Source organism: Apis florea, unplaced genomic scaffold (genome assembly GCF_048593485.1).
Source record: "Apis florea isolate Af1SG1 unplaced genomic scaffold, ASM4859348v1 contig_2291_pilon, whole genome shotgun sequence".
Classification (NCBI taxonomy): domain Eukaryota; kingdom Metazoa; phylum Arthropoda; class Insecta; order Hymenoptera; family Apidae; genus Apis; species Apis florea.
This window is the reverse complement of record NW_028256553.1, coordinates 781355-803365: the sequence shown is the minus strand read 5'-3', so window position 1 is coordinate 803365 and position 22011 is coordinate 781355. Positions and strand designations below refer to the sequence as shown.

The 22011-nt window shown below is 25.4% G+C and overlaps 4 protein-coding genes and 1 long non-coding RNA gene across 11 annotated transcripts in view; 2 read left to right on the top strand and 3 right to left on the bottom strand.

Annotated features, from left to right (window-relative positions):
* The window catches only part of LOC100867990 (RNA-binding protein fusilli-like), a 37383-nt gene extending 27129 nt beyond the window's left edge, over positions 1 to 10254 (bottom strand). For all 4 annotated transcript variants that reach the window (XR_015290725.1, XM_086903283.1, XM_086903284.1 and 1 more), the window contains exons 1-3: positions 9302 to 10254; positions 2116 to 2310; positions 1692 to 1920 (exon numbers count right to left, since the gene is read on the bottom strand). Coding sequence is in view for 3 of the 4 variants with exons in the window: in XM_086903283.1 (XP_086759409.1) it covers positions 1692 to 1920; positions 2116 to 2310; positions 9302 to 9448 (571 nt within the window). In the remaining variant the exon portion in view is untranslated. The remainder of the gene's footprint in view (positions 1 to 1691; positions 1921 to 2115; positions 2311 to 9301) is intronic.
* On the top strand, positions 8623 to 12317 carry LOC105737331 (uncharacterized). Its single transcript, XR_001113129.3, has 5 exons — positions 8623 to 8872; positions 10252 to 10533; positions 10594 to 10689; positions 11280 to 11588; positions 12032 to 12317. It is a non-coding gene; the product is annotated as an uncharacterized LOC105737331 (long non-coding RNA).
* Positions 12318 to 13892: 1575 nt separating this feature from the next.
* On the bottom strand, positions 13893 to 16240 carry PIG-B (phosphatidylinositol glycan anchor biosynthesis class B). Its single transcript, XM_031918535.2, has one exon. It carries the CDS (start codon positions 15750 to 15752, stop codon positions 14280 to 14282), a length of 1473 nt encoding a protein of 490 aa, XP_031774395.1. The 5' UTR covers positions 15753 to 16240; the 3' UTR covers positions 13893 to 14279.
* A 91-nt stretch (positions 16241 to 16331) lies between these two features.
* LOC100870294 (E3 SUMO-protein ligase ZBED1) lies at positions 16332 to 19428 on the top strand. Of its 2 annotated transcripts, XM_086903286.1 has the most exons (5): positions 16708 to 16760; positions 16838 to 17940; positions 18040 to 18455; positions 18531 to 18685; positions 18787 to 19428. In XM_086903286.1, the coding sequence occupies exons 2-5, from the start codon at positions 16933 to 16935 to the stop codon at positions 19107 to 19109; spliced, it is 1902 nt and encodes a 633-aa protein (XP_086759412.1). In that variant the 5' UTR covers positions 16708 to 16760; positions 16838 to 16932; the 3' UTR covers positions 19110 to 19428. The 2 variants fall into 2 exon arrangements, with proteins under 2 accessions (XP_003689610.2, XP_086759412.1); XM_003689562.4 differs by having other exon boundaries at positions 16332 to 17940.
* A 1082-nt stretch (positions 19429 to 20510) lies between these two features.
* Positions 20511 to 21824, bottom strand: LOC105736006 (transmembrane protein 138). Of its 3 annotated transcripts, none has more exons than XM_012489099.2 (4): positions 21268 to 21824; positions 21117 to 21189; positions 20860 to 21034; positions 20511 to 20781 (listed from the first exon to the last, which is right to left on the bottom strand). In XM_012489099.2, the coding sequence occupies exons 1-4, from the start codon at positions 21399 to 21401 to the stop codon at positions 20675 to 20677; spliced, it is 489 nt and encodes a 162-aa protein (XP_012344553.1). In that variant the 5' UTR covers positions 21402 to 21824; the 3' UTR covers positions 20511 to 20674. The 3 variants fall into 3 exon arrangements, with proteins under 3 accessions (XP_012344553.1, XP_012344502.1, XP_012344606.1); XM_012489048.3 differs by having other exon boundaries at positions 20511 to 20792; positions 21268 to 21629; XM_012489152.3 differs by having other exon boundaries at positions 20511 to 20775; positions 21268 to 21629.
* Between the last annotated feature and the right edge of the window lie 187 nt (positions 21825 to 22011).

Sequence of the window (22011 nt, the reverse complement as noted above, 5' to 3'; positions counted from 1 at the left end):
GAAAATATCTTCAATATGACTTTTATGATTATAAATAATATTTTATAAAAAAGAAATATATGTTAAAATATAACTGCTATTAAATAAAAAGTAAGTAATATATGTAAAAACCAAATGATTTTTTATAAGTTTATGAATAAATACTTCAACAAATATTACATACTAAGAATAAAAAACATACCTTAAGTTTAAATTTTAATTTATGTTTTAGTAAGTTACGCCTATTATCAAAAAAGTTTTCATTTTTATAATACACTTTTACAATACATAGATTGAAGCAATAAATATAATTATACACTTTCACACGTTATTCAAAAAAATCTATTTCGCGAAAATTAAACCAAGAGATACAGTTAAAAAACTGAATTATAATTTATTATAATCGTATACATATATGCTGACCGGTAGGAACGCAGTTAACACGATACGTATACACCCTCCACTCGCTTACAGACTGACTTTGCATCAGCGGTTAGTTCGTCGTCAAGTTCATCGAATATGTTGGATTCGACTTCTGTCGCGCCGCCTAACGGCTGCACGCTTTGGAATTCTCGTTTCGACCATAGTCGTCGCCTTAAGGCAATTTTATGATATCGAAAATTAAACTTTCGACTTTGTATAACGAATTGCGCTTATGACGACCAATCGAGTTCAATAATTAACTATGAATAAAATATCATTAAAATATTCATAACATTTAAATTTTAATATGCTATTATTTTGTTTTTCGTTTTTTTTTTTGAGTGCTTTTTTAAATATTCAAAAATTAAAATATTTCATGTCTCAATACTTCGAAAGAGGGAGTAACTTGATATTACGATCCTACATCTGTTTATGCAAGGCATGCTGAGAAGTATACGTATACAAATAAACATATACTATTAAACAATTATATTAAGTGTATAGTATGTATTGCTTAAATTTATCACTTGAAATATCTTGAAATTCGAAATTCGATTTGTAAACTTAAATTTTTCAAGTTGTTTAAAATCTCTTGTGAATATTTTATTTAATTTTCAAGTTTTGAAAACATTTCATTATATAAATATATAAATATATAATTATATAAATATAATTTTGTTTTTCTTTTTCAATTTTTACAAAATATAGGCAAAATATTAACATCCTAAACAAATATCATCCTAATAACAATTTAATCAAGAATTGTTTAACATATTTAAATATGTATATGACATTTAAAGTATAATGACAAATATGAAATATTCTTAAGAATAGATCAAAATCAAACAGAATATTACTTTACTGTTAATGAAATTTTTTTATATAAATTTTAGTGATTTTAAACATTAAATTAAAAATTAAATTAAATTAAACATGATATTGAAATTCAAAATGGTTATTGTATACAAAGAAATAAAGTATAACCTTTCATTTAAAAAAATAAATTATTTAATAAACTCTTTCTAATAAAATAAGATATTATATATATCATTATCATATGTAAATATTAAATAATATATATATATATATATATATATATATATATATATATATATATATATATATATATATATTATAATCATAAAATATACAATTTTTATATAATTTTATACAATTTTTTAAAAAAATATTTTTGTGAAATTCAATACTTCAGATGATAAAGATAAGCAAAACATTTTATATAAAAATAATATAAAAATTAATATTTAATAAAATTTAAAAAAGGATACATTCCAACATCTCTTGTATCCCAAATGTTGAAAGTTCTCCATGGGTTGAATAACAGGCAACAAATTCCTTTCGAAGATCATGAAAGAGAGTATAATGTTCTGGCACGTCAATGTCTTTGTTACATGCCTCTGGATGCAAGCATTGTCTCATCGGCGCCTGACCGTCTACGACGAAACGTGGTGCGGAACCGGATGTCACGCACGACATGGAAGACCACCATGCTTCAAACTTTTATTAAAAATGAATTTTTTTTTTTAATGTTTCATATATGTTTTATAAAAAATATATATTATTTCAGTTTTTCATTTATCAATTATAGACAATATATAATAACATATATTTTTTATTTATTTTTATATAATATAATTATATTTTTATATAATATATATTTAAAATCATGTAGAAATTTTCAATAAAAGTCACCTGTTGAATGGCTTGCTCTAAAGGAATTCCGTGTTCTCGAACTGTCCTCTCAGTTAACGCTGGAGCATGCGCCAATGCTGCTTCACTGATGACTCCGCTACTTCCGGCAACTGCCGGATTGTCGCTACCGGTTCCAGGTGTACAACTTTCGTCCATTACCATCGGTCGTACAATATATTGTTGCCTTCCCAGCACCTATGAAAATTGTATTCGTAAATAATCAGTTTCTACAATATATTTTTACTTATTCGTTCTTCATTAAAAATCTTTGAAAAAAATATGAATTATTTAATTTTAAATATTTATGTAATATACTAAATTATTGAATAAAAAATTCAATAATATTTATATATTTTTTTATATAATATTTAAATTTAAATTATTAGCAATATTTATTATGCTATTTAATAAAAATTATATAATTTATCAATAATACAATTCAATAATTCTAATATTCAATAGACTCCTGTTACTATGCAATGTGTCATGCATTACTTACTTATTAACCGAACAGGTTGCATGTATAAAGGGGTATGTCAATGAAACGAATAACAAAAATTTCTTATCAAATATTTATCTAATATCTTTACTTTTATAATCAAAAATACTTTATTAAATTTCCGATATAATCATAACAAATTATATTATTAGCAATAAACTGTATTATTTTTTTCATTTATTTCTTTTAAAGTATAAATATGAATCTTAAATTACCTTCATATTAAACATATAAAGATTATCTTCTACTTGAATGTTCATCAAGTAAGTATTCATAAAAAATAAAAATTATAAAAAGTATTATATCTATATCTCAAAAATTTTTTTGAAAGATTAATTTAATACTTAATTAACACAAGAATTAATATATTTATTATAACAAGAATTAATATGTATATATTTTATTATCATATTATATTTTATCATATCATATTATCATATTATTCAGTAAATTACATATCATCTACTATATCATTTTATATTATGTTTTGTAACAATTTTTTCAATAATATTATATAAAGAATCGAATTTCATTGATAAATATATATTCATTGATATATATCTTTAATTAATTAATAATTAATTTAATTAATTATTATAAAAACCGAATATTTCAATTAATTTACAATTAAATTAAAATGAAAATAGAAATTTTTTTTTAAGCAAATAAATTCTTCGACTATTTATGTAAAAATCTCATTGTATTTTGAAATACAGTAAATTATTTGAGTTTAAAAATAAACTTTATAATTATACCACAAATCATTAATAATTACTAGAAATAATACTATGAAATAATTATTTATAACATACAGAAGAATAACAATGAAACAAACATTGAAAAAAAAGGAAAAAGTAATATAAAAATAATGATCATCAATATATCATCAATTTCAACATTCTATTTAACAATCATTTGCGGTTTAAACTTTTACTATATTTCAAATACGGATAGAAAGTATCAACCGGTTAGAAATGAAAACTTCTTCATCGGAATAAATATGAACACTGAACCCGATTTCTCAATTGAATTTCTCAATTGAGGAAAGGAAACATTGAAAAATTTATTCACATGTACTTTTAAGAGATATATATATATATATAATAAGAGATAATTTATCAACATAAGATATTTTTAAATATGAAAATAAATAAGAATAAGTAAGAAAATATATATATATGAAAATTAAATAATTATTAACATTTAAAATGTTTTCCTGAAATTTTCTTATTGCTATAATATATATATAAAAAAAATATATATATATATATATATATTTTAATTTTCAGTTGATACAAATAAACATATTAAACATATACAAATTTCTTTTGAATATTTGTAAAATGTATCACAAATTTATAGCGTTTCATTTATTAGATTTTATTTTATGTATTTAAATATATGTTCGTAAATGTCACATGGTAGCTACATATCGACACAGTAGAAAGACATAAAAAAGAAGTAAAGTAAGTACAAGAAACTTAATAGGCAGGTTCTTTGATGTGGGGTTAACGGATCAAGGTAGTTTGGTAACGAATAAGCCATCGTCTTGGACTATCTTCGTCGATAAAACCTCGTATACGACGTAGATGAACTAGTATTCTATTACGTAAATGCTAATTATATTAATTACTAATTATTCAGCTTTATAAAATCGCCATTTTGAATAAATATTAAAAATATCATGAAATATCGCGATGAGCAGAAATATTTCCTATTTAAATTTGAAATTTTTCTATGATAATAATTAATTAATTTTTGTTAAAAAAAATGCAAAATAGTCGTATCTTTCGAAGATCGTAATAAAATTTTATTTAATAATTTAAAATAGAAAATATGGAAAATCACAAATTTTTATCAAGTTGTAATTCTATTTTATTAAAAATTATATTTTGATCATATTTTTTTAAAAAAAAATTTAATAATATCGTATTTTGTAAATGATATCTACACCATATGTACAATTTTTACTTGCAAAAATTTATAATCTTCACAACTTAATTTCGTAATAATACTGCTATATACATACATATATATAAATAAAAAATTTTTGACATTTACATATTTATAATCCATAAGAATATTCATATTCTTAATGCATAATTGAATATAAATGTACAAATATTTTTTTACTTATTTATATAATAGATATTTTTTCAGTTATTTATATAGTAGAACGTACAAATGCATATAGAGCTTTGATAACAGAATTCTACACCTGCAAATCGAGATTAAGGGAATAATGATAACGTTCTATGATTAGAATTTGTTTTCAAAGAAGGCTTACAAATATTCGAATCTTTCAAGACAAGTTGTCAATTATACACGAAATAGAGATTAAGAAGATTTTTTTGAAGATTTTTTTCATCAAACATTTTTGATTTTATTAAAAGATTTCGTGTTTTTGATTACTTTCAGATTTGTTTAATCCTTGTCGAATCCGTACAGAAATTGGTATTGGATAATGATATGCAAATAATATGAAGTTAGAAATATAATTATTATTAAGTTATTTTTCATTTTCATTGATTAATCGATTTTTTTATTAGATATTATTGTATAAGTAACAATCAGGTAACGATCATGCTTGGTTGAATAATCTTATGATAAAACGAATTAAAGTATTATGAAAATAGGCAATATAGTTGCACATTAAAGTGTCATAACCCTGAATATCTGTCGTGGCAACAAAGTAAAGCGTGAAGCATGATTCGAAGCAAACTCATAAATTGCAAATCTAACAAGTCAGAGCGCAAATGCGAGACGGTCAACGAGCAAAAGAACGATATTTGCTTGGAAGGGAAAGGGGCGGGGGGTCAAAAGTCACGAGTTGCGTTGCTCACAGAAACTATCTTGTCCTCGTTGAGGATAACAATGAAGCAAAGGAAACACGAAATTCCTTCATTGAAGGTCTTCAATTTTCTGTGTATGTACAAATAGAAGATATATATCCTGTAAACAATATTAATGACTACTTTACTGTTATTATTTATAGTTTAAAATAATCAAGAAATTCCAATTTCCAAAAAGTATCAAAATTTTTTGATCCAATCAAAGTAATGAGGAAAAAAAAATCCTTTTTTTTAATGCCATTCTCGAATTCTTTCTCGATCTAGAGAGAATTTCTATCAGTAAAGAATAAATAATAACGATCTATTAAGATATAAATTTTTTACAAAAAGAATATTGTCACTATCACAAAACGGTTATTTTCCATTTACCATTACTTATAATATTTAAATATTGTAAGTGACACATTTTTATGCAAGTCCCAATCATACAGAATAATCGGGAGAATTATTTCTATCGTCGAGTGACAATAGTGGAGGAAAGGATTTCAACGTCCTTCGAGTTCTTCTCGAATCTTTTTCCCACAGAATACATTATATCTTAGCGGTATTTACGAGACTGGAACCCGACGACATCAACACAAAGAAGGAGAGAAATTATGGAGGGAAAAGAAAAAAGGTTTCAGAATGGTGAACCGGAATGGGACGGACGCAAATAATAGACTGTACGCGTAATATCTAAAGTCCAGAAAATCAGAAAAAATAAAGAAAGAAGTGGTTCTTGGTAAATCGAATATACAGAATCGAATAAATATTAAAAATGAGTTAACGCAATCAAAATCGTATTATGATTTTACATGACGTAGAAAGAAATGACATGTAAAATTAATAATAGTGAAATAAAGATACATGTTTTATTTAAAAGAAACCATTTGAAACATTGAATAAGGAAATACACAGCAAAGGTTAAGCCTATAAATCAACGTCGCTCATTATAGTTCGACTTGACGATCGACTTTAAACGCCGGAAACGAATTACAATAGGTGAGTTGTGCAAGCATTCTTTAAACGAATTACGATTGCAATCAAATTAGAATTAGACAATACTTAAAACGAAAGTTTTTCGAATATTTCCTAACCATTCAAATAATATTGAACATTTTAATTGCCATTTTAATGAAAAAAAAAAAAAAAAAGAGAAATAACTATATTAAGTTTTATTAGTAAAATTCGTTTCATACTATGACTAATTTTGTGGTATGTAAAATTATGATAAAATGTATATTTTGCTTTTAAAAACTCTTTTTGCTTTTAAAAACGGACAACGTGATGAATTCCTTAGAATTACAAGAATTATACACAACTTGGAGGTTTTGTTTGCTCAAATAAAACCACACGATGCTTGTGTTTTCGTGTCTCAATCTTAACGAGCACAATCTTTCTTTCCTGGTTTAAGTCAATGTCCTCTCTTTTCACATGATGAAGAACATTTCATGGATCTTGGCGAAATAAACCGAAGAGAGAATAGAGAAGTTATTGCGCTTATAATATACGAAAGGAAAGCGAGAGGCAATTTGGCGTTTGCTGACGATAAAAAATTCAAAGATACAGGAATATATTTACTTACATATGTAATATTTATCAAAATATTCAATCTAATTTTGAATAGATTTGAATCTCTAAAAAGCTGTATATCTCATACCTTACAATCTCTATTATTTCTGTCAAAAAGCAAAATTTTCACAATCCTATGTTAGAAGTTACTAGAATCTAGAAACTTTCGATTTTCCTATTCTACGAATTTTTCTCTGATATTTAATTTATGAATGTTACATGAAATCAAATTATTTAAGATAGTATAGATACAAACATTTTGATTAAATTGATTTTTTTTTACTTACATTAAATATTAATTTTAATTCCTATAATTCAAATTCTAAAATATATAAAATTTTGCTAAATCTTTTTCGCTGTTGTAATTTACAAAACCGTTTTCCAATTTATAAAAAAAAAAGTTTTTTTTTTTAATGTATATATAAAAGGTGCTGATATACATTTAACGACTAGTAGTATCGCATTTGATAATATTATTGAATGCGCAGAATTGATAATTAATCGACAATATTATTAATATTAATCATTATCATTATCATTAATTTTATTTAATATATTAATGTAAAAATACATCGGATATCTAAATGATACTAAAATTAAAAAATTTTTCGTTGTACGAATTGTTCGTACAACGAAATTTATTGATAGGTAATATCGAATAGTTATAATAATAATAATAATAATAATAATAATACTTATAAGTGTGTAGATATTATATATACATAAGATATATACATAAATATTATACATACTACTTATATTTACTACTTGTAGGTAGATATATCAATTGTTGGATTTGCATGAAGATTTAGCAAAACGAAAGGGCCGTTGACGGCCATTATCCTCGATTGGTTTCGATTGGAGATAGTCAGGTATGTAACTTGAGGGGAAAAAGGAAACGATCGTCCAGCTGGAACTCGGGTGCACTCGTGCAAGGCGATTCACAACAAAGAATAAAGAAAACTAGATGCACCTGTTGCAGCGTTAGATGTTCCCTTATTCCTCAAATTCACTGCTGAGAAAATTTTATTTTGTCACAATCGAATCGAAACTCAAAAGTTCATCGAAATAAATATAATAATTCATTAAACATTAAAAATTATTTCATTTACTTTTCTATACAACGATCGATTTATGAAAGTTTCTCAATATTTTACGAAAGAATGCGATTAAAATGAAAATGAATCGAATATTACTTAACTTTGAATATTAATAAAAACTCGTTATGGTAAAAGTCCAATTTCAATCGATCAAGTTTAATGAAAAAAACATTGAATATTAATAATATTTAACATATTTGTGAATTCTAATCAATATTCTTGTCTATAATCTACAATAATAAAAAAAAATATCGTCATCTTAATCACAAGGTGATTTTATTGATCATTACTTTATAACATCTATAATTAATTTGAAAATAATTTAAAATGATTTTTTCAATTATATTTATTTATTTATAATTATATTAAATTATAAGATTGGTATATTTTCTACTTTCACTTGAAAATTCTTATGTACTTTTGAATTGAAACAATCATAAGGAAAAAATTAATGATAATAAAAATTTATGTTTTATATGATATTAAAAAACTGTAAATCTAAATAACTAATATCAAACATCGATTAAAAATCACGTTTCAATAGGAAGTATAGTTTCGCTATCATAATATAAGAGAATTAATAAGAAACGGAATCCATGGCGCCAGATAATCTCGATGGCAAAGCTGGAGGTAATGGACGACCTTTCGAGGGCGCGACGCTCCGCCCCCACCGGATAATTCGAGAAACAATGGCAGCCGGAGACATGCAGAGGCACGGCGGCACGATTTCAGTGCAAACACGAAGATTGACAGCGGTAAAGAAACTTTTGTGGAAATTAAATGATGTATCGATAATTTTTGGTCATTAGCTTCGATGAAATAATTAATTAATTGTTTGGAATCGTTCATTGATAATTATCTTTGAATCGAAAATAGAAACGCGAAGGAAAACTATCAATTATATTTCAAGTCCCTCGAAAAATTTGAACGATTTTTTAAACCAAGATTTTCAATTAGTTAATATAACATATGTGAATTATATTGTATGAATGTCATAAATCATACAAAGAATTGTAATTATTATATATTGCTCATAAAAACCGCATGCAGAAAATGAATGACACAAATCGGTGAATCATTTAATACTATTTTATATTCTTGAATTAATTCAACTTTTCTCTTTTCATTCCTATCTTTTTTTTTTTTCTTTTTCAATAATCATTCTATATATTGTAAAAACATACCTTATTCTGTAGTACGTCGATAAGCACATAAACCAATAGAGTGATTTCTTCTTCATCAGAACCGAGAGCATTACCCTGGAGACCGGCCGTCGCCACGTAAAGGGCAACCAGGTGAGTCGGTCCCCTCGTAGCGCCCATAGTCTGCATCGTGCCAGGGTTTATCTTTCGTTTTCGTCGCGATCCGTTCCGTTCTCGGACACTACTCACTTCTGGGTCAATGTACACCTGAACCCTATTATCAAAGTAGCACACCGTACGGACACGGATCGTACGACACGTAACCGTGTCCTGGACGAGGCTGAAAAACTAACTCCAGGCCTCTTGTTATGCTCTTTTCCAATCTGATAAAACCTTTACACGTTTCACTAAAGTTAAACACGTTCACAGATCCTTGGTATCCTTTTTCGATGACATCGTTATTTTATTTATTGTTTGAGGTTAAGAATCGACAACCGTGTTCGCGAGCCGATAGATGATATCGCGATATGCGACGCGCCACGTTTGCGCAGATATCGCGTAATAATAACTTGACTAATTCGGCCCCCCAATAAACGTGAATAAAAATTTGTTTCCGCGATTCTTTCACCGTCGACGAACTCGCCGCGTCGCGAGTGGCAAGGTTTCGTGCAACACTGGCGAACCCCAACCGTTGCGCGCACACGTCGTCGTTGCCTCACCTGGCGACTGCGCATCGAACCCGTCGTTCGTTGGCTAGAGAGACCCTCTTGCTCATTCCCGTGCGCTTCGTTTCCCGCACGGTGAACTCAGTACATATTCGTGCAACAAGGATAGTTAACATCGACGGAACGAACGTACAAGACAAGGATCGAACAAGTCACGTTGAAAAAACGCGGAAACTTCACACGATGATAACGGACATTGAATGTTTAAATTCGAGAAACTTCTTTGATGGATATTCTCTTTACAATGATTTGTGAAATTGGTTTCAGAATACTAGATTCGAATATCGCTACACGTTGCCATGACGAAAACGGAACAGTGCAGGTTAAAGAGGCGAAGGGAAAGGCAGGTCAAAGCAGCGACGCACTGGCCAGGTGCGCAGACATTCCACTCGCCTTGCGGTACGCTCACCCCTCTTTCCCCGGCCGCGATTATTTTCTACCTGGAGCTCCACGTTTATTTCTTCATGGCGGATCGAACGATATATTCGATACATCGAACCGATCCAAAACGATAGTATTGTGTGTATGAATGAATTCTCCACGAAGAAGGTAAACATTCGAAGTGTAGAATGTTCGTCCCTTTTGATCAGAAATATATATGGTTGGCAGATTCGAAGAGGTATAAGGATGGTGATCGAAAGAAACAAAAATGGCGGCTACCTGGCGCACTTCTGAGTTATAAGGAACCTCTATAAATGATCACAGGTACGTATATTGTCGATTATGCCCTCGATTCGAGGTGCTCCCTCCATAACATGATCACGGCCTTGATAACGTGCATGTATGTATATCTTGCTTCATTTGTCGAGATTCTCTTTCTCTCTTTCATCAAAACACTGGATTTTTACAAATACAAATACAAATACAAAGTGCATATAATTTAATATTCTGAAAATAAATTGAATATTCAATACAATTTGTTTACATAATAATCAAATTAATTTTCTTTTTTTAGTTCGATTTAAATTAGATTTATTTATCTATAAAAATGGAAGACATATCAATTATTAATATTTTTTTGCTCTCTATTTAATAATATTGTAAGCCATTAATCTTAAATCTTTTTAACAAAATATATGTCCATACATTCTTATTCATTAGACATGAGAACTCAAAAATAATAAGTCATTTAAGAAATTTTCTTTCAAACATGTTGATTATTTACATAGAAAAATTAAAAATCTCAATATCAAATTTCGCAAAATTAAAATTTTAAATTATTTATTTGTTATATCTATTATAAAATTCGTATATAAATTCGTATATATATATAAATAGTAATATTATATCTATAGTTTACATTGAATCGAAGGAGAATGAAGGAAAGCTAACAAGCAACAAGTTGGCACGATCTCTGTATGGGGTGGGGAAATGAGAGAATAAGAAGAACTATATAAGTACTTATAGACAGAGAAGCAGAAAACGGGAAAGCAATCATCGTTGGATTTGATAGGAATATCCGTAGAAACGAAATGCTTAGCACTACGTAAGAACGATGTCGTGGCAAGGAGACCGGATTGGTCGGTCACCTGTTGCCCGCTAGCTGTGATTGGTCGGGCTCGACAGCGCGTAACGACAGCAAGAGGAAGACAAGTGCATTGTCGGTTAGTTTATGATGGACCAAGATCAAAAATAAATACAAGAATGTTAATTTCGTATTTTTATTATATATATTTATATACATATAAGTTATTTGCTTTTCTTTGCGAACAAATTAACCATATTGAAATTACAAAATAGATATATATTTATTCACATAGATTTTTATTAATCTTTGCGTTATAAAACAATAACCAAATCCCGATTATTATTTCAATGTTCATTTATAATGAGTTAAAACTGTTTTTTTACAACATAAATATTTATCAGCATTACCTTCGAATTATTTATATTTCTGGATAAAATTTGAGAACTTGTACGTGAGATAAAAGAAAGATATATATATATATATTTGATGAGAAATTTAATTTATTTATTTAAAATATGACTATCAAATGAAATGAATATGTGATAAATAATGAAGATGAAATTTTTGCAAATCGAACAGATATAGAAAACTGAATAGATGACAAGAATTGCGCAAGACTAAAGTCTACACTTGAGGAGCAAAGTCTGCGTTGATGATGGAAGGAAAGCCGGTTTATGATATCGGACTCTGAACTTTTCGTGTCTATATCTAATATCGATTCTCTATACTACTATGCTATTATAAAATAAATGCAAATTTTAAGTGTTTTGTACATTCATTTGATGTTTTAAGACTTTTAACGAATTCTTTTTTTATCTGAAATAGGAAGAATCAAGAAAAATAAACAATTTATACATGATCGAAATCGTTATTACAAAAATTATTAATTATAATCAATAAAAAATAATAAAAAACAATTGATATTTTATATCATAAATATTTATAGAAAATATAGAAAAAAAATATAAAATATAATTATGATAAATATTAATAATCGAGATTAAGTTTGTCATATAATTAATAATCGAAATTGATAATTTTCTTAATAATATAAAAAATTATTATTTATTTAATATTCATTCTTTAAAAAAAAAGCAAAAAAAAATAAAATAAAATAAAAGATATAAAAGGAAACTTTTAAGTTAGGAACATCTATCAAATACTTATTTCTTTTGAATCCCAAATCCGATCTTAATTATATCTACATAAATTTAGAATTATTAATTAGTAATATCAGCAATTAATGTTTTTATAATTTATGGAAATATTTTGGAAATACAAAAATTACATGAAAATTTTTTTTAAATAAATTGATAGAAGTAAAATATATTATGCGAAAATTATGGTATAATTTAATCTGATGTTTATAATTTCAATGTATATACATTTCATTTAGTTAGGAATAATTTTATATATTTGTCGTTTTATGAAATTATACAACAAAAAGAATAATAATCGTTAGTCTATAACGAGAAAAAAATATTTAAAATAAAATTTGATATATTTTTAATCATCGGTCTTTTTTGCACTATTTAAAAATATTTCAATGTATTAGGTTTCTTATATTTTGTGATGAACAATTCATTTTGGATGCTCTTTTACGATAGAGAAGGAAGGGGAGTGGATTCACCGTTGTACAGAACTTTCTCTCTGACAAGGATTATATCCATACCTTTCGTACACATAGCAATACGTAACTTTCAAACCATCACAAATCACAATACTTCTTCCGCAATGAATTGTTTCTTATATTAAATTATAATGCTATTCGAAATCGGAGAAATTTATTAAACATATGTACATTCCGATAACACGTTTAAAATTCTTTCGATCGATGAAATAAAGTATAAAATGAAATTTCTAATATGGAAAAACAGCTATGAAGGAAGAGTATCATGATAGAGGAAAGGATACGAAGAAGTCGAGAGAGAAGAAGACAGAGCTGGTCGCTGACCCGCTCGGAACGTTGACTCCATGTAGTCAGTCCCCTCTTTATATTTTCTTCCATCCCACTTGCACCATTTTACTGTACCTTTGATTATAGCCATGAGTTACCTTACTTTACTTTGCGTTACTTTACCACGTCCGCTTTTCTTTATTCGCGTTTTTGTACTATATTCTTTGACTTAACATCTTATGAATAACATCTTTTCTTCATTTCTTTTCATATTTAACTTAATTTCTCTCTCTCTCTCTCTCTCTCTCTCTCTCTCTCTTTATTTTTTAATAATCAGACATGATATACTTTTAATTTTAAAAAAATCAGAAATTTCCATTAGTTTTTAATTTGTTTAATTTATTGAAAATAAATTATTTGCCAATTGAAATAACATTCTATTTAATTCTATAACTTTATACTGATATTCACATAAACAATATAATAGTTAAATATTTTAATAATTAAATATAATAATTAAATATTTAATATTATAAAACGATATTATATCATAAAAGATTTTTATTTAATTAATATAAATAACATGTAGATCAATATTATTGTACATATAAAAATTCTAAAATTTAAAACTATTTGGTATAAGTTAATTTTTCAATCAATTTAATTTTTTATCATCAAAAATCGAATAACAATCATTATTTATCGGAACTTCTTATATTTACAAATTGTGATTTAATAAAATTTGTCTGATTTTTCTTCGACTTTTCATTTTTATTCTCTATTATTATATTTCGTTATTACATTTTATCCAATCTATCATTTGACAAAATATAAAATTTAATTATTTTTATTATTGTATAACTTATAACTATTGTTATAACTACTAATAACTTATTCTATTAACTTAAAACTGAAGAAGTTCATTTATATTCATTTATGTTTATATACATGAATATATTTTCCATAATTTGATTGTGGAAAATGTGTATAAAAAACTTCCGATAACAATTGATAGTGACTTAAAAATCTATCTATTTTTGGTACAATATTATCAAACAATATTATATAATTCGGAATAGTAATATTTTTATTAGTATTATAATTTTCAACCAACCATTGCATTGGATTTGTAAAAAATATGTCTGTTTCATCCATATAGTTTATGTTATTAGTTAAATTAGGTTCACAAGTTAATATTTTAATAGATACATTTATATGTAAATGACTATATAGAGGAGTAGCATGACATGGAGTTAGAAATAATATGTTGTTTGTATTCTTATTATTAGCAATTTCTTTATGAAGAATATTCATTACATCTAATGATCCACGTTGATGTATTAAATTAAAATAAAAACCAGGTAATACATTAGATAATATTAAAAATCCTACAAAAATTTTTCTTGCTGTTTTCATAAATTTCATATTCAAATGGAATGTACAAGAAGTACATATATATATACACATTGGTAAAAGAGGTAATAAAAATCGAAATTCTTTATGAGACAACAAAGAATAAATACTAAGTGTCCAACATATAACAAATAACAAAACTGCTTGATAATGAAAAAAAGATGGGTGTTTCATTATTTGCCAAATACATAATAAAAACACAATATAATAACATCCTAAAAGTACTGGTAATCCACATATAATATACCATAACAAATGTTGCGTACCATATGAATCTCCAATTTTATGAATTACATTCATACGAAAAAACTCCCAAGGAGAAATGACTAAAATACCATAACAATAAGTATCTAATAATATTGAAGTTACGCAACAAATAATGCATATTACACTATATTGATATATTATTTTCCACTTATTTTGTAAATTTGTACATAAATGATAAAAACACAATGGCAACCATACAACAACAGCAGTAGGTCTAATCATACATAGGAATCCCACAATCCATAAATATTTTACAGTTTTAATATTGTTACCATGCCATGGAAATATTGACAAAGCTATCATAGTACATGTAGTTTCTATAGTATTTATTAACGTACGTGTAGCACAATAATACCAATACCAATTTATACATAAACTATATAATGTCCATTTGTTTTTAGTCCACTCATAGAATTTGTATTCTCCATAAGCACTGAAAATTGCTTGAAGAATTCGAGGTGCAGTTGTTAAAATTATTACATAATCCAAGGATATCAATGTCAATATTCTATACATGATAGATAATAAAAATGGATAAATATAATTACGAATTTTCATTGTCCACTCCCATGTGAGATATCCATATCCAAATGCTAAATGATGAGCAACTTCTAATGATTGCCAATATTCATCTGGTACATGAGCAGTTTGAACCATGAAGACAGAAAATAACCTCCATAATATTAAATATAAAAATATTTTCATTTTTTTAGTTAGATACATTTTTTATGGTTAAATAACTCTAATTAAAATTAATATATCGCGCTATAAAAATAATAAAAAGTATATTTTGAACTTTTTACAAAATGATGATGTGAATAATACAAATAAAATTTTAGGTTAATTTTCCAAAAATAAGTATTTACTTCATTAAATATTAATATTTTGTAATCACTTATGTTTTCATAAAAGTTCCTTTATTTTTATTAATTAAATTACTAGTTATTATTATATATTATAAATTATATTTTAATAGAATAACAAAATATTTGATATAGCAAGATACTGTTCTTACATTCGATCGAAAAATAATATATTTAATATATTAATATTAATGATATAATGAAAACATTATTTATAGTTTTTAATAATCAATATTATCTGAATAGCGAAAAATATTATTTTTAATTTTTAATTTTTATATAAATGTTTTACGTTTCATCTGAAGAACAAAATAAAGAATAATCGATACAGATGGCGCTTCATTGAAACTAACTATTTTATGGAATCGATTAGAGAACTCTACGTAGCGATATTTCTTTGAGTAAGTGAACTAAAGTCGATAGCATCGTTACGAGAGGTGGTCGATAACCGATCGTGCATCGTTCTTTTCGAAACGAGAAATTGAAGTTCGATATCTGTGAAATAATTCGTCAAACATTGCTTTGAGATATCGTAGTATTCGCGGTAAATTTGTTATTCCTTTATAACCATAAAAAGACGAGAACGTGTAAAAAGGATTATGCATCTTTATAAACAAATATATTTTAAATTATGCAACAAAAATTTTCCATTTTGACGAGAAAAAACGCTATGAAATATTACAATTGTGAGAAATATTGTATATGTATATTTTAATATCTAGAAGATAAGACGTACCGGTACCTATGTATTTTGAATTACAATTATGGAAAATAAACCAATAACATTGCCTAACAACAGAAAATCTACAACAACAGATGATTCGAAAAGCGAGATGCAAATGGTACTCGCCAAAATGATGGAAGAAAAGTATACTTATACTTATAAAAAATTAGTAGTACCTATGTCAATGAGAAGTATTTACTGGAAATTTTTCGGATTTCCAGCTACAGATGATGGAGATATTCTTACTAAAGTAAAAATCGTTTGCATATTATGTAAAACTCAAATTGCATATAATCGTAACACCAGTAATTTACGTATGCATTTACAAAATAAACATGCTCAAGAACTTTTAGAACTAGAAGCTACTAATCCTCCACGCAGACAAGTACTTTCTCAGGAAACAAAAGAAAGAAGAGCACAAAAAAAATTATTGAAAACAGGTTTAACTTCTACTCAACATATTTATACTACTAATGCAGATGGTACTGTTCAAATAGATGGAGATATTCAATTTGTAACTGATCCAAATGTAAGTTTATCCAATATTGAAGATGATATCACAATTGGTCAACCTTTAAGAGTTATGATTAAAAGTGGTTCTAACATTGGAAGTAATAGTCAAAATGTGGCCTTTCTCATGCCAGAAGATAATTCTATTAATCAATCAAGTATTGATGGAAAAACTGTATCAGATGCTATAGCTGAATTTATTATAATGGATTTACAACTACCAGAAGTAGTGGAAGGACGAGGTTTTCAGAGATTAGTTGCTACTTTACGTTCACCTTGTGAAATTCCAAGTAAAAATAAATTAGAAGAAGAAATAATACCAAAGATATATGATACTTTTCGTGAATCAGTAGCAACAACTCTTTCTTGTATTACAAGTGAAGTAGGTTTGACTATTGAAGAATGGAAATCAAATTCTGATGAACGATTTGTTACTGTATCTGTATATTATCAAAACTCTGGTGAACCAGTGTTAGAATGTAAAGTGTTAAGTACTATTCATGCTCCTTTAGATTGGGAAGAATCTCAATGGGGTAATACAATAGACTCTTTATTACTTGACTGGGATTTGAAAATAGAAAGGATAACTGCAGTAGTAGTAGCCACATCTAGAACAGAATTATTAAATGCTTTAACAAATCGAGGATTGACATTAGTTCCTTGTTTACTTTATACCTTACAAGTATGTGCTCAAGCTTGCTTTGAAAGTCCAGAAGTTGCAACTATATTGTCAAAATGTAGAGCAGCTATTGGAGCTATTATAAGTCATCCAGCTGCATCAGCAGCATTAGCTATGCAAGAACAATTATTAGAAGTAAGTAAATTTTATTATTAATAAGTTATTTAAATTATTAAATTAATTTATATATATATATATATTTATAATTTTAAAATATATTTAATATAATTGTAGCTAGAAGAAAATGCTATGTTAATGGATTATCCACCTGTGTGGACATCAACATACAACATGCTTGAACAAATGGTTTTACGTCGTAATATTGTAACATCAATTTTGGAGAGCATGGAAGGTGTTGATCAAGAAGTAGTTGATTTAACAAATGATCAATGGAAAATTGTAGAGGATCTTGTAAATGTACTTGAACCATTTAAAGTTACTATTATGACACTTAGTGAAGAGAAAATGCCATTGATTTCTTTATTAAAACCATTACTCTGGCAACTTGTATCTTCTCATCTTAAAATAAAAGAAAGTGATAGTGAGAAAGCAAAATCTTTCAAAGAATCATTATCTGATATGCTTTATGATAGATATGCAGATTATAATGTTACTCTTTTGCTTCAAATTGCAACTACTTTAGATCCAAGGTAGTTACATATTACTAAAATAAGTTCTATTTTAAGTGAAAAGAAATATAATTAATATCATATGGTATATACTAGGTTTAAACAATTACCATATGCTACTGAAGAAGACAAAAATTCAGTAGCAACTGATATAAAAGAAATGTTGACAAAATTAATACAAGAAGAATCTGGTGATAATATAAGCATCAAAGTTGAAGAGGAACCTTTAAATAAAAAAAGTCGTGTATCAGGTAAAATTTAAATTATGTAATAATTTTAATTTTTTAAATTGTTAACAAATATATATATATACATATATATATTTACATATATATATTTTAATTATATTCAGGCATGGAATTTTTACTTGGAGGTTTATGTTCAATAAAAAGTGGAATGCCTGCAGAAGAAAAAGCAGATCTTGAACTTGTACAATATCATTCTGAATCTACTGCACCACTTGATTATTGTCCTCTTCAATGGTGGGCAAAAATTTCCGCAAAATGTCCAAATTTAGGAAAATTGGCTTGTAAATATAATTGTGTACCTGCATGTTGTGCACCACCCTCTAGAATTCCAGCAGAAGTGCAAGTTTTATATGATACAAGGCGAACGGCCTTACCTCCTCATTTGATAGATAAGTTACTCTTCCTTCATAGTAATCATACTATATGAAGAAAGCATTAAGTTCAATTAAATTATAATGTTAATAGCTTTTATATAATCTAAGTTTAAAATGAAACATTTAGGCAAATTTGAACAAAAGAATAAGCCAAGTCAGTTATTAATTTAAATTAGTTTTAATATAACATCAATGTATTCCAATTTTATGATATATAATTTATTTAGCCACTATATAAAGCTTATATTTTTCATTTTTACTTTTATTTAACTATCAGAATTTTACATTTTCTAAAAGTAAAAATTGAAATCAGAGAATGTATAAGTTTGTTAAATATCTTACAAAAGAGAAATATATTTATTTTCACAAAAATATAATATAACTTCATATTTTGAAATTGTATTTCAAATGAAAGAATATTTGGAATTATGATATAATACAGTCTTATATATAATACAGTTTTATTATTCAAATGAGCCTAAGATAATAAAATTAAATTAACAAAAATTCACCAGTCAAAACAGTTGTATAGAATATTTAAAAAACTAAAAAATAATAAAAATTCAATAAAAAGATATTATTTATAGAAATTAAATTAAAAAATAATAGTTTCGCATTTGTAACACATATAATGTATTACTTATGATATGCTTTATAAAAATTCTTAAATATTATAAAGCATTGAAAATAAAATATTAATATTGTAAATATTGCATAAAAATGCAAAAATAAATTTTTTACATCTTTGTATTTTTTACAAAGAAGTATTATTAATACTTCATCTAAAGTTAAAATACAAACATAAAATGATTGATAAATAATTTATAATAAATTTACCTTTATACAGTAAAATGTTAAGTTAAATAACATTGTAAACTTCATACCAATTCTTTTTATTTCTAATAATAATGATAAAAATGATGAGATACCTTAATAAATAAATTATTTGATAATTTTTCTACTACTTTGTCAGTAATACACTTTAAGTGTATTTATGTGATATTAATTTATATTCTTTAAAAATACTAAAGTAAAGTAGTACAAACTTAATATTTTATACTATGAAATAGAATTTATATTATAAATAATACTTGTATTATTGATATATTTTATTGATGTATTTTTATTTGTTTAATGACTTATAATTTAATGGTTAAATGTAATATAACGTTGTATAATATGAATTACATATGCATGTGCTTCTTATTATTTTAAAAATTGATATTTGTATTTATAACAAATTGTACAAGACTTTATATTTTATTTTTGTACAGTATCAATATAATTGTAAAAGAATACTATAACAATACATTTTATATTGTATATAAAGTGAATTATTTTAAAAAATACATTTAAAAATATATATTACTATTGTATGTTATATCTACAGCATATCCATCACACTTAATTATTTTTTAAAAATTAAGATTAAAGTAACAAAAGTAAAGTAAAAATTGTATTCAAACAAATTTTATTTTAATTATATTTTTCTTGTGAACAAAGTAAAGATACTTACTATAACAAATATCAAATTTCTTTGTTATCTTATTTTTTTATTTATTTCAAATAAAAATTTTTTATTAGTTTCTTTATTATAACATTTAATTATAAATATTAATTATGAAAAAATGAATTGACTTTGAATCCATGTTGAATTTTCATAGAATCTTGGATCTGCGATTCGAAGAGATGCCCTCTTATAGAAATAATAGTATAAAACTGCAACTTTAATGTAACTAAATATAAAAGAAATTATAAAAAATAATATATGTATTTAAAAAATATGATTGAAAATATGTTTACCTCCTCTATGTAATGAATAGAGTATATGAAAATTTGTAGTCCAATAATATTTGAAAGGTGATGACCAATGCAGTTTAATATCCCATATATGTAAACTAATGCTTAATACCATATATATAATACATAATATTAATGTTATACGAAATTTTGTATATAATAATTGTATTAATCCTATCTATATGAAAAGGATATACTTTTTTACAATATTATTTAAAAATTAATTTTTAAATTTTGTTATAATTTTTAATAATAATTACCTGAAAAATGTAAGTGGAAAAGAAGTTAACTAGTAGAAGTGTGATAGTCATAATAATACATATATCTTGAGCCCTTAAAAACAAAAATTAAATTCAATTTATATAAATATATTTATTTTCTTACTACATTACAAAAGTAAAAAACACATACACATAGAGAATTAATAAATTGATTGGATTTGATCTAGAGAAGCTAGCAAATGAATTAACAAAGATATCAAAAAGTAGTATTAAATATTGTATAATTATAACGATGAAATATCTTTTAGTATTTATTGTATTCATTTATTATGAAAAAATAATTCACTGATATAATAAATAATTCATTTAATTAACAATTTTCTTTGTGTTTGGTTGTATTTTTATATTCTACTAATTTGAGTTGCTATGACAACACAAAATAATATATCGCATATATGTGTATTTAATATTAATACACATCTTTATTAATATGGTTATGACATGTGCTTTTTCAAGAATTTCAAAATTTTTTATGTACTATAAATAAATAATAATTTATTTAAAAATATTATCTCTACTTTATAAAATTTTGATATTGATATACATAATGAATTTTGTGGTGAAATTGATATATATCATACAAATCAATATAAACATAATAAAATGTTTAAATTAATATAAAAAAAAAATATATTATGCTAGAATAAAAAATTTATTTGACATATTAGAAAAGTTATAATTTATTACATTAATTTTTAAATTAGAAAATAAAAAAGAACTGCAAAATATTTATATCTATAATTATATATCCATAAAAAATAAAAAAATGTTATAATTTATGAATGTAATTGAAACTTATAATAAAAATTACGTTATGTATGAAATTCATTCATTAATTAATAAACATAAATTAATAATTAGGCATTTTTTATTT